The 13,264-nt window shown below is 38.9% G+C and overlaps 1 protein-coding gene across 1 annotated transcript in view; it reads right to left on the reverse strand.

Moving 5' to 3' along the window:
- The window catches only part of LOC136477321 (uncharacterized), a 65,581-nt gene extending 56,284 nt beyond the window's left edge, over positions 1-9,297 (reverse strand). Inside the window, 11 exon segments of the mRNA XM_066475449.1 lie at positions 2,044-2,201; positions 2,284-2,469; positions 2,544-2,645; positions 3,249-3,366; positions 3,452-3,555; positions 4,490-4,543; positions 5,206-5,253; positions 5,375-5,470; positions 5,865-5,968; positions 7,923-8,004; positions 8,991-9,297. Coding sequence (XP_066331546.1) covers positions 2,044-2,201; positions 2,284-2,469; positions 2,544-2,645; positions 3,249-3,366; positions 3,452-3,555; positions 4,490-4,543; positions 5,206-5,253; positions 5,375-5,470; positions 5,865-5,968; positions 7,923-8,004; positions 8,991-9,005 — 1,067 coding nt within the window. The 5' untranslated portion in view covers positions 9,006-9,297.
- Positions 9,298-13,264: the final 3,967 nt, after the last annotated feature.

Genomic DNA, 13,264 nt, shown 5'->3' on the forward strand with positions numbered 1-13,264 from the left:
TACAACTAGCCTCGAATATACGATCTGATAAGACTTCTGTGTATCCGTATCCATGTTGTATAGCTCGAGGAGGCCACCTCACCTCCCTGCACAGTCTTACTTGCAAAGGTGTTGAGGGCAACAACCGATGGGGGAGGGTTATTACTAGTTCCCACGGTGGCAGAGTTGGAGGCAACCAGCGAGCCGACAACCAAGTGGGGTAGAGGGTGGTGACCAGCAGCTTGGAGTCATCCACTAGCGGGGATGGCCCAGCACACCTTCATCTCCCAACAGCAGTGGAGGGGGAGGCGATCAGCTTGGTGACCACCGATGATGGAGAGCCACTGCTTGTCCCGCGGTTGTGGGGAGGGTGGGACCTGACGGTGACCTGCCAGAACTGCGGACACCAATGGGAAAAAACTAAACAAGCCACCTCTTGTGTCGTGACATGGGACTGAGCAACCATTCAACCTGCTCATATGTGGTTTGTTTTCCTCTTTTGCCTACTGTTTTTCTCTCAGTTTCTGCTTTAAGAAACTAGGAAGAGCATTCATAGTCCAGCAAAGAATTATCCACAAAGCAAATACACATACAACACAGAAGCTCACACCTTAAGCCATGAATCCAAGTCTATTCTGGCTACTAACTAGGTCTAACTCCAAATGGTGGTGCCAGGTGGTATTGTGCGAAGGTGGCATAGGACCCTAGGGAGGTGAAAGAATATGGTAGTATAGAATGGAAGGAGGAATTTCAAACAATTGGAGTACTAGGAACTGTACCAGGACAAAAGAGAAATCTGGACTGACGATCTTACACAATCATCAAGTAGGAAAATAAATTCATATCAACGATCCATGGAAACATAGATACGTCCAGAACAGTAAACTATGGAGCGGAAGGAGTCGCATAATGAGCAAACCATGTAGCTTAATCCATAATCTTATGAACAAAAGCATCATCAGCAATGCAAGCTCAATCGCATCATGCGAAAAGAGGCCCTACAGTCAAGGGCCCAAGAAGGACAACTGGCACAGTGTAGCATCAAAATCAGTACACCCAACATAAAATGCCTACAGCTAACTCAAATAAGTCTAAAGATTGCTCATCGGGGTCTAAAGCTGACTCAGCAAAGCTGCTAGGGACTCCGTAACACAAAGAGGGTTAGCAAGGTAGCAGCAACAAAATGCTGAGGCTGATAAGGATACTGCTTGAAACATGATACGCTCATTGTACATTTCTTGTGATAGCACAGACAATATGAAGACGGAGAAAATCATCATTAAAAAGGGTGTGAGTTGTAATCTGCTGCTATCCCTCTCTGTTCCTGCGCAGCAGGTGTTGGCAATTTTGGTCAACTCTTGCTGTCCTTCTCTAGTACATGTAGAGGTATGGCAATAGGCCAACCTTGTAGTGGCTTACTTCAGCCATGACTTAGAAATGGGCTGAGATCAGCCATGTAGTACTAGTTTACCTTAGAGTAGGTAGGTAGTGTACTCACCACACCTTAGTGTACCTGGTAGAGGTACTAGTAGTTGTATATATACTACACCATAGCAATGAATCAAATCAGTTCAGAGCAGCAAAGTTTCAGAGTTCAGTGTCGTGCTCGTGCTGCGTTGTGTGCTCTCTGTTCTCACCCCTTCTTCAACCTCTAGCCGTGTGAGTTTGTGAGTGTGTTGGTGAGCAAGCTGCTCACCTGTGCGCAGGGAGATCGAGGGCCAACAAAGGGTTACGAAAGTCAAGATTAACCGTTCCTCATAACAATGAAAAAATAAGACAAAATTAAGAAAGATACTCCCTCCATCCCAAATTATAAGTCATTCCAACTTTCTTGGAGAGTCAAAACATCTCAAGTTTGACCAAATTTATATAATAAAATAATAACATTTATGACACCAAATAAGTATCATTAGATTCTTCATTAATTATATTTTCATAGTATACGTATTTGGTGTCATAAATCTTTGTAATTCTCTCTATAATTTTGGTCAAACTTGAGATGCTTTGACTCTGCAAGAAAGTTGGAGTGACTTTATAATTTGGAACGGAGGGAGTAAGTATTACCATAGTTTCTTTTGTCGCAGACCAGCCCGCACAGCATAACGCCACCAAGCACGACGATCCTCCTTTACTGGTACAACAGGCCGTAAATGAGACACATCAACACGTGTTCTAAACCTCGAAAATGTTTCCAACAGTTTGATGCCATCATAATACTGTGCCTGGCATATAGAATTGCAAAGAGAAGTAAGTGTGTGTGAACACAATAACTGAACATACTAAAGAAGTAGAGCAATGGGGTACCTCAGTTACAGTTAAAGAAACATCACTGAGGACAAGTGAGGCTTTCTCCAATGGGGTATCTGGATCCCCTCTTTCATTCTTCCCAAGTCGTTTATATTTAAGGGTTCCATTTATAGGCGAGACCAGGTAGTTCCGGTTTACTGCCCAGATGGAATTTCCAGAGCCATCAATGCCATCTTGAAATATCTGTTACAGATCATCCAAGAATAAGTACCAAACAGGTACAAAAACAAAGGTGCTGTGACTGACAGGAGAATAACCTCACTCCATTCAGTAGGATTTAGAGCTTCCCATTTTTTATCAAGCTTCCAAGGATTACTGCCCGAGTCATGGTAGATGGCCAGCCTATGCAGTTCAACAGACTAAACAATGACAACAAGAAGAATGAAAAATAGTTAACATAACAGAATAATCATCTGGATTATAACAATAATAAAACAAAAGCAGATCATCAAAGAGGAATGTTACAACTTATAATCAAAATTGATCAATGATGTGATACAGTATGTCAAAAGTCAAAAGAACCTAAGAAAAATAATAGTACCGCTTGTTAGCCTCAAGTATTGCAGTAACAAACCATCCAGGGAAAAAACAAAGCAAATGGTTCAGGAGCATAAAACCAAATGATAGTGAAAACCAAATAGATCTTGTTCCAACATTCACCAGAGCGATACATAATTTGAATAGAAGTATACAAGGATGTATAGAAGAATTTCAGTCACCATAGAGATCAACTTGCATTGTCATTATGTTCAGTATAAAACGTAGGGAGTAGATACTATAAAACGTACCAATGTCGAGCAGATGGGATACTGATTACTAGTTCCATAACTACTTCTATGCTATGTAGCTAGGGTACAGACATGGATTTCGATGTCAAATCCCATCAATAGACAATACCCAAAAAAGAAGTGATGCTTCTGACATCAAAGGTTAATAGTAACAAAACATGAATATGTTCTAACCTTCCGCAGCTTATCTAGGGCTACACCTGCATCAAATGTTTCATTACCATCCTCATCCACCGTAACGGCTGCAAGTTTTGATAATGTGAAACCAGACGCGAATGGGTACCCAGAATTGCTAGAGAAAAAATCAAAGAAAATGTTACAAAATGAATACAGGAAAAGAGAGAAATTAAAACAGATATGCAAGTGATTTAACAAACCTGACAGAATCTTCATATCTGATGTGTACATTACTGATGGTGACTTTAAGATTACCAATAATTGTAGATATCAAATTGTATAACCATGAATTTCCACCTGGTACCTAAAACATGCCGGGAATAACAGGAACACTTATATAGGGTAACACAGTTGATATGGAATAGAATCTATGATAAACTAATACACCCAGTTGAGATTTTAAATTCACAATTTACAAAACATAATGTTGTGTGGTTAGAAATGAAATATATTTTAGTGTGGGGGTTTACCTACCCTCACTTTCTAGTTAGAAAAAATTATGAAGCCCACCACTTTGCAAACAATTACATTTACATGTCCCACCAAGGACCAATATGCTTCAAGAGAATCCAAACCTTCATAGCCATATAAAGTTATAAATGGCTATTGGTGTCAAATGTTTATCTATTCATGCTGATGTATCTCTCTGCTTAAGGAGCTCCAGGCTCCAGCTTAGTCGCTCATAAACTAGATCCAAATAAATAATTGTCAAGCCATGGTCATGACCGTGCATTGTATGCAATGTTCTGGTTGAGAGAAAGAAGAGTAAAGCTTTGGTATCTAAAATTCATAGGAGAATGTTCTTTGATAAGTTCCTTTTATCTTATATAGGCACCCATTGATTGAATATGGCTCACTAAGAAAATTAGGACAAGTCCCCCTGCTGTATTTCAGGTTCAAAAAAGAAAATTAGGACAAAAAACTGCCTCCATTCCAATGTAAGTCATTTTAGGATTTTCTTAAGTCAGAATTCCCTAACTTAGGCCAAGTTTATAGAAAAAAGCAAGAACATCAACAAAACCAAATTAGTTTCATTAAATCCACCATGAAATATGTCTTGATAGTGCATTTATTTGGTATTGTAGTTAATATATATTTTTTGCATAAACTTGGCCAAAGTTAGATAAGTTTGACTTAGGACAAAACTAAAATGACTTATAGATGTAAGTATGTAACAGAGGGAGTAACAAAGAAGCGCAAAAACATAAAGCATTCAGAGAATAGGATAAGAACCATACAGGTCCTCCTCTTGAGTTCCTACTTGTTGCTTCAACAGTTGCTGCCTCTGCAGCCTGCAGAACAAAGGCAAAAGGCCTTAAAGCTGTGTGCATACAATTTGTCAGAAAAAGATAGATAATCTGACAACAGGTCAACCAGAACTGAGAAAAGCTAAAAAAAATAACAGCAGACAGAAATGCAGCTACCCCACCACTTCACCCCATTAAACCATAACTCAACAGGAGACTATAAAACTGCTGGGAAAAAGAATCACCACATCGCTGATTATCTTCAGCAGGTCATAACCAAAGGAGAAAGCTAGCTCAATGATAAGGTCATAAAAGTGGAGCTGAAGTTAGTTTGGTGGCAAACTGGGAATCAATGAGTTCAGATGGAACAGAAGGAAAGCTGGAGTAAATGGAGTAGATTGATCCAGTACAATCACATAGTGCTAAGGTATCCCTCAAAAAAAAAGATTATTCTATTAAGAGTATCTCAACCCTATGCGAACTCAAAGCAATCTTAATAGAATGCACACTGATAAAAAGAAAATACCACAGAACATGAAAAATGTCAAGTACAAGTGCCTACTTACGCATAAAACAACTCAAAGTAATACAAGGCCAAATGCGAAGTCATTTTGAATTGGCTTGTTCACATCATAATAGGATAAAAAACTTGACTCATGACTGTCAAAGAAAACAATAAGCAACGATAAGATAGCAGGAAAGCAAACCTCAATCTGCTGAAGCTTGGCTTCAAAAAGTTTTTCTCTATCTTCTTCCTGAAATTGAAAAGGAAAGGTGAGATACAAAAATATGATCAGCAACCTGGAAGAAAGAGTGTCATTCATAGAAATATTGTTTCCACTTCGATCTAAAATACTAATAATAATAAATAAATACCTTGAGAGCCTGTCCATCAGGAGCAGGATGAGCAAGAACAAATAGACGATCAATAAGGACAATAACTGGTTCTTTACCAAGGCTCTTCCATGGGACCTATCAGAGATCAAATATTAGCATTTAAAATCCACAAACAAAACTTGACTACAAAGGCCGACAACAACAAGAAGTGCTGAACTGCTGACAATGGGATAAAATAAGATAAATGGTGACTGCTGGTGGTACGCATATTAGAGGAATGCAAGTGATTCTAATCCAGATTGACCTTGTGCATACATGTAATGAAGAATATGATAGTAGTGTTCCTCGTGATAATATATTGGCATGCTGAAAGGAGTAAACTACCCTTTCAAAATGCAACTCAGAAACAAGCTACATGATAACAGCTTTAGTAAGCCACTGTTTAAACAATGTTAGATACTGTGACGTAAGAATGCAACAACAAAACTGAAAACAGAAACAATCATATATGGTACAATTAGAAATGTACCTTTAATGTTATGGTGCCAACAAACCCAGCTTTCACTGTCACTGGAAGTCGGAGAGAATTCAGGGCTTCAGCCTTAAGTTTTAAGTCTTTTAGAACAACATCACCTTTACAGAGGAAAATGAAAGCTGGGTAATTATTTTCTGAAGCCGAAAACCAGGTAATTAAGTAGTACACAAATTACAAAACACAAAATCTACATGAGCAGTACTGTTAACTGCTGAAATTTTCAAGTGGTAAATGTTAGGGTAAATTTGCTGTAGGACATCTACATGAGCACTGATGTTAACTACTGAAATTGTCAAGTGGCAAACGTTAGGGTAAATTTGCTGCAGGGCATCATTCAATGTTGGTATTTGCTGATGGACATTACTCAATGTTGTCTTTGCTAGAGGACACTCTTCAATCATAACAATTGACTCTTCAACACTATGGCTGTCAAAATGATAATTTCTAGGAGTGGATGAGAGTGAGAAAATAAAGTTGACCATTATGTGCATGACTATTATACCACAACCCTCAATTGTTATTATCTAACAAGATTCATAACTTTTGCATGAAGTCGGATAAAGATAAACTTTATATCAAAATTGTAGAGCTCAATGAGATCTACAACTTTGTAGTTAGGTTTTTATTTGAAATTATTTACAGTGCTAAAAATTTTCTTTTAAATTTATAGAGCTTATAAATATTCATTTTGTTTTCTTAGATTTTGATTCTAAATCTTTGTTTTGTTTTCTTAGATTTCAAAATTCATAATTTAGAATTTAGAATTTTTACGACTTCGAACGTTGACACGATCTATACTAAAGCCATTTGAAATTTCTAAATTTTGAATTTCCAAATCTAAGAAAACAAAACGAATATTTAGGACTCCAAATGACTTCAGATAAAAAATTTATCAACTAGAAAGTTAGAGATCGTTGATAACTGCAACTTTGTATTGGACCATATCATCATTCGTGGTCGTTTGAAAATTCTAAATTTTGAATTTCAAAACCAAGAATTTAAAAAGAATTTTTGGCACTAAATAATTCCAAATCAAAAAACTTGCCAACTACAAAGTTGTAGATCTGAGTGAGCTCTACAATTTTGATACAAAGTTCGTCTTCATCCAACTTCATATACAAACAATGTTTTCAAGTCGTCCAGTCGAACCTAGTCGCCATGGGACCGACTAGGACGATTAATCACGATTAATCGCGATTAATCGGACGACTTGTACAAGTCGACGGTACCCCTAATTAGTCAGCAGGGACCGATTAGGACGATTAATCGTGATTAATCGGAAGACTTGAAAACATTGATACAAAAGTTATGAACTTCTTTACATAACTATTAAGGGTTGTGATATAATAGTTAGGGGCATAATGGTCACTTATTTTAATGGCCAGTGTCCAAGAGCTAATTGCCACAATTGAAGAGTGCCCTATAGCAAGGACAACATTGAGTAGTGTTTATCAGCAAATACCAACATTGAAAGATGTCCTATAGCAAATTTACCCTAAATGTTAGGGGGGGGGGGGGGGGGGGGCATGTTGGTGATTGGCTGATTGCTCAACATTATGGTTAAAAAAAGCAAGATGAGGATAGAACATCATTGGGTATTTCATCTTTAGAAACAGGATCCATGAGCGTACATGCAAGAGTGACAGGGACACTGAATGGTCAGATCAGGCCTAAGCATCCATTATATGACTCGGCTTAGAGCCAAGCAAGGGATGTACATGAGCAAAAGGTAGGAGGCAATCCTCGAGGACAAGAATAAGACTGTTCCTGTGTATACACGGAACCATCAAGCTTTATAACACCGATCCCACTTCATACAGCAAAGATCAAGTTTTAACTTGTTCCACTTCATCTAACTTCAAGCTAGTATCAAATAAACAATACAATAAAGCTGAGATTTGATCTTTTTTTTTAGAATAAGGATAGAACGTGCTTGATCAAACCACAGCAGAACAGAAAGCAGATATAACAACATGAAATAATCGGAATCAGATTGCAAAGAGATGATGGTAAAGCAATAGAAAAAGGGCATTATTATTATATGAAATATACCTTTCCATACACTTATTCTGAGAGCTTCAACAGAAAGCCCTTCAACATATTCACCCAAATATTTGCGTAGCAGATACAGCACCTATAGTAAAAGGTTACAATTATGTCATGGCTCAGAAAATAACACAAATGATGAATGACGAAGTGACTCAAAAAAAGCAATAAATTAGAAATTCGACATGAAATTAAGGATGGTGAAAAAAAATGTATGACATGATTCACCATTTAAGCGGTACATGTCTGTTACCATGAATGAGCAAAGTAACTATAAAACCTCAGAAATTACTCACGACTGCACAATTTACTAGCATGATTGTTTCTTACATAATGACGCAAAAGAAAAGACGCAATGAAATCCCAAGCAGTGCGGTAGGATGGCACAGAACATAGCTCTCACCATAATAGTGTGGATGCTCAACACTGCGTTCACTGTTGAGAACAAGATGTGATCACGACAGAAGAACATCCAAACTTAAAGAGCAGCAAGTGCATATTGTCTGGAGGTAACAGGGGCTAGGAGATTTCAATTTTTTTATTTTTTTATTAAAAAAGACACTGCAGCTATGAACTTTCACATTGCTGCCAGATCACCATATGCAACTATCACAGACAATGTTCTAGTGTCATGAGCTACTTACATAATCATAGGCCAAATGTAATAAGACATTTTGCTCAACCGAAGTCAACAGATTCCTCAATAGTTGGAATTCAGTCAAACTATAAAACTGTGAACAAACATATACACAAGCACCACAAGTCCACAACTTGCCCATTTAGAGGTTCCTCCATAAATCAACATGCAATTCTTCCTCAAGGGAAGATCATAAAGCAAACAACCAAGGGTCAATCATCAACGCAGTGAATTCTACCCCTCCAAACCGTCCCCAAATACGAAACATGATCAACACACAGATTCACTAACCCGGACCGAACAGCGCCACGACTAAACCAACACATCGGTGCACTAATCGATCACGCGGCCGGTCGTCCATGGCGCGCATAAAAAATTGTCACGACCAAAGGTGCTGAAGAAATTGGAAAACATGGAAGAAGGGTGAGAGATCATACGTGGCCCTCGAACATGGCGGATGTCGTCGGGTGGGCCCGTCGATGGGGTGGCAGGGCTCGACGTGCCCTAGGACGGCGGCAGCGGCGGCGCGGTCGCGAATACGCTCCCTCCTTGCGCGCGGCGAATCGCCGTCATAGGCCTCCTGGGCCAAGAGGGGGTTAGGGTTTCCGCGTGGGTGGGAGTGGAGAGGCCGGGGGGCGGAGGCCGGCGGGTGCGGAGGTGGCGAGGAAGACGAGGAGGCGGACGATAGGAGAGAGGAGGGGAGGGGAGCACGGGACGGGATGGGGCCGGCACGGGGGAGCTCCCGGTAGTGGGAGCACTGGTGTGGTGGGGTTCTTTTTGGCTCGGTTCGAGCGGGGTTCAACTCCCGAGCGGCTCGGCTGCGACGTACGTGCGCCACGCTACGGACGCGCGCAGTAGGCCCCGTCAACAGGTGGAGAGCTGGTAAGAAAAGGCGAGTGGGACAGAGGGGATATTCGGTGCGGAGATGGTGGCGGCCGGACGTGCGTTTGAGCTCGTGTTTAGTTACCTGAATTTGAGAATTTTGGCTACCGTAGTATTTTCATTTTTATTAGGTAAATAATATTTAATCATGGACTAATTAAGCTTAAAACGTTCGTCTCATAATTTTTAACCAAACTGTGTAATTAGTTTTTTTTCGTCTATATTTAATGCTCCATGCATGTATCGCAAAATTCGATGTGATGGCACTGTAGCACTTTTTGGAAATTTAGGGTGGAAACTAAACTCGCGCGCTGAGTTTCATGATCCAAAGTTTTTTTTTCATGGAGGAAGATCTTCGTTACTCAATGACTGAGGCCAGATCACTAGCCAACAGAGAGTACAATTTCGAACTGAGACCTAAAAGTATTAGGAAGGCCTATTCGTCAAAGCAAATTACGTTTATCCATAGCGAAATCGATGTGAAAAGACTCTAGAAGGCAAACCACTGAAGCAGAGGGCAGGTGGCTGCCATGTGGGGCCGCCTGCCCCCACCTGCATGCCGCCCGGCCCTCTGGGCCCACTTGTCAGCTTCTCCTTCGAATGTCGGTTCTTCACCGCCTCCTTGATTGTATTTACGCCGTTCTTTGAAGTCAGTTTGATTCGAGGGTCCAGAATTGATGCTCCGGTCTATATATAGCAGCCCCTACCCCCTTCCTAGAGCATTCCTGAAACCCTAATGCATACCTCTCATTCAGAGATCAAAATATAACAGGAGGATTAGGTCTAGACTCTCTAATATAGTAGATTAGTAGCTCGGGAATGAGGGTCGAGTTGGGCTCATGCTCAAGTTCCGGATCTAGTCTTGGAGGCTCGGCAAAGCCTTGTATCTTCACTTCTACATCTTGTAAGACTTATTCCTATCTACATGCTATGCTTACTTTTAATATGTATCTTGTTTAGTTGAGGTTATTATACTTTTGTGTGCCGATTCATAAAGCGCTTAGCCTGCTAGTTAGCATCCCGAAGTATACAAGAGTAGAGTTAGTCTTAACTATAGTTGGATGTATATATACTTTGACCATATAATAAGAATATCATAGGAATCCACCTCACCCGTTGTTCTCCCGAGTTGACTAGTTTACGTTATCTTATAGATCTACCCTCTGAGTATCATTATCCTTAATTTCTATCATTACCTTCACCCCTGCTCTAGCCATGCTAGTATGTTGACTGATAGATACTCTTTTGATATTCAATAAGTCTTTATTCTATTGTTTTTCTGTGGTAAAATATAGATAATGATACATGAAATGTTCTCGGTAAAATATTACAATGGCATTCTGTGCGCTTGCAGAATCCTTCATATTCTATTTGCGTTAATAAATACCAACAAGCATTTTTTACGTCGTTGCCGGGGAAACAAATGGCGTAAAGATTTAGATCATTAACATACTGCTTGCTTTAGTAGGATTACCCCTGTTCTATTATATTGTGGAATAAGACAGGACATCAAACTCCATTTTGACCTTCCGGTAAGCTTCCTCAAGAAAAGAAGAAACATTGAAGAACCCCAGGGTGGCCTGAACATTCAAAATCCATCAACATTGAAATCCTGCCATCTCACAGGTTTGTATACACATATATATTATTCTAACCATGTGTAAATTGGAGAAAAAGGTCGACGTCATAAGAATACAAATCACATCTCAAGTGACGAATACATACGTTGCACTACTCACAAATTTCATCATGTGAGTCATGGTAAGTATGATCAAGAAAGGTGAGATAGTCTTGCTCATGAACTTTAAACTTGATGAATAGTTATCTTTTAATTTTTGTATTCCATTGCATGTTTATTTTCAATGATTCATTCATCCACTCTGTTTAGTTTAAATTCTCTCATATCAAATTCATAGCATATTTAGTTTCTTGCATACATTTATACCACTTGCATCTTTTATTAGAAAAAAGAGAATCTCACCATGATCATGCTCTTTTATCTCTATTTAAATAAATCTCTTTTATGCTTTCATGCTACTTTTGTTTGCTATAGTATACTTAGGTTTGGAGTATTTTCATACACCTTTTTAAGTAAGTGTGGTGCTTAGTTTAAACTGTTTTCTTAAATCAAATTAGACGTGGTGTTTAGTTTGATTTTTGAATCAAGAGGTGTGTTGATCTTACTTTCAAAGGCTTTTTAAATTAAGTATGGTGCTTAGGTTAAAATGCTTTCCTAAATTAAAATAGACTTGGTGTCTAGTTTAATTTTTAAGCTGATAGTATGGTTTAGTAGATACTGGTTATTTTGTTGGACTAACCCCTATAGAAAATTCTCAAAATCAATCTGGGTAAGTCCTGAGATAAATTCACATCGGAGATGAATCAAGGCATGCGATAAACTCCAATAACTTTGCGCAAAGAAGACCCAGCTCATTCTTCATGGAAGGAAGAACTATGAGTATCAAGGTTTATTCACTTATCTTTTGTTGCAAGTTATCTTTGCCTTAAACCATACTAGAATGCAGCAAACACATAAAATATGATAAAACAAAATCTATGCTAAAGTAATCCTAAAACCATCCTTTCATTAGCATAGAGGAAAATTGCAAAAATTATGGATATCAATCCGTGTTTCAAATTCGTTATTTCCCTCGGGTATGTGTCTATTAACATTTTGCAGGAAAAAAATAAATAGAAGCTATGCCTGTTCAAGGTTTGGTATGAATCCACAAATCCTAAACCAAACCACCACTATAGCTGTGGAAGTGGACAAACATATCGATAGGCTATGAGCAACATGAAAGACAACCTAGCTTTGAGCTTTCCCAAGACTCAAGCTAGGATGAAACCCACCTTGTATTAACCAGAATATGCCTGCCTTCATCATCTTCAAAGGTACCAGCTCGCGCGTTGGCAACAAGGACCAAGACAACGAGATGCCACTACATCATGGTGTGCATTATTGTGTCAACAAGCATCATCAATCAATGGTTCATTGAAGACTGCGTCTCGTAAGGCTGTAAACGACCATGGTCTCCCAAAGACATCCCCTAGTCATTGAAGATGAAGCTTCCATATGAGTACCAATGAGGATCCTTCCTTGACAATCAAGACAGCTGACATATTGCTTACAAAGAACAACTCTCTACCATGCCGCTAGAAGATAAAGACAATCAAGGAGAAACTTGAGTTTGCATCTCTAATGAACCCCAACTCGTTAACCAAGGATCAACAAAAATTAAGAAATGTTGATGGAAGAAGAGCATGCAATTGTTTGTATCCTCATCTTTAGGATTGGATGGTGCAAAGAAAAGCTAAAGGCAAGAAGACGTCCGGATCAATGGACCTAAAGCCATGAAGCCCTCACTGATAGGTACATCAGACAAGTTTTCTTGAGGTATGTTTGTCACTAATCATTTCAACAAAAAGAAGAAAAATATAAGGTATATTCAACCAAGCATTATGCAACATAGAATCACATTCATAGGAGAATTATATCATCCAAGCTATATTTTGCATTCTGCAAAATTCAAGTCTCGGGGATGGAGTTCTTTAAAACATCCCATGCCATGTTGATAATTTGTCTTGGTCATCTTTACCTTCATGATGTGCTTGACTTGCTAAATCACTAACAAATAAAAATCTAAATAATCATGCTCCATTGGTTCATCATACATATTCATGTGTTTACTTGAATGAATCTCTTAAGTCTTTTAAGCTTCCTTGCTCTGTTACAAGTATGCTTCGGAATATTATTCAAACATGATTATTGAATCAAAACATACTTGTATAGAATTTGGTTGTATATATGGACTAACCCTTGCAGAAA

This window comes from Miscanthus floridulus, chromosome 8, assembly GCF_019320115.1.
Source record: "Miscanthus floridulus cultivar M001 chromosome 8, ASM1932011v1, whole genome shotgun sequence".
Classification (NCBI taxonomy): domain Eukaryota; kingdom Viridiplantae; phylum Streptophyta; class Magnoliopsida; order Poales; family Poaceae; genus Miscanthus; species Miscanthus floridulus.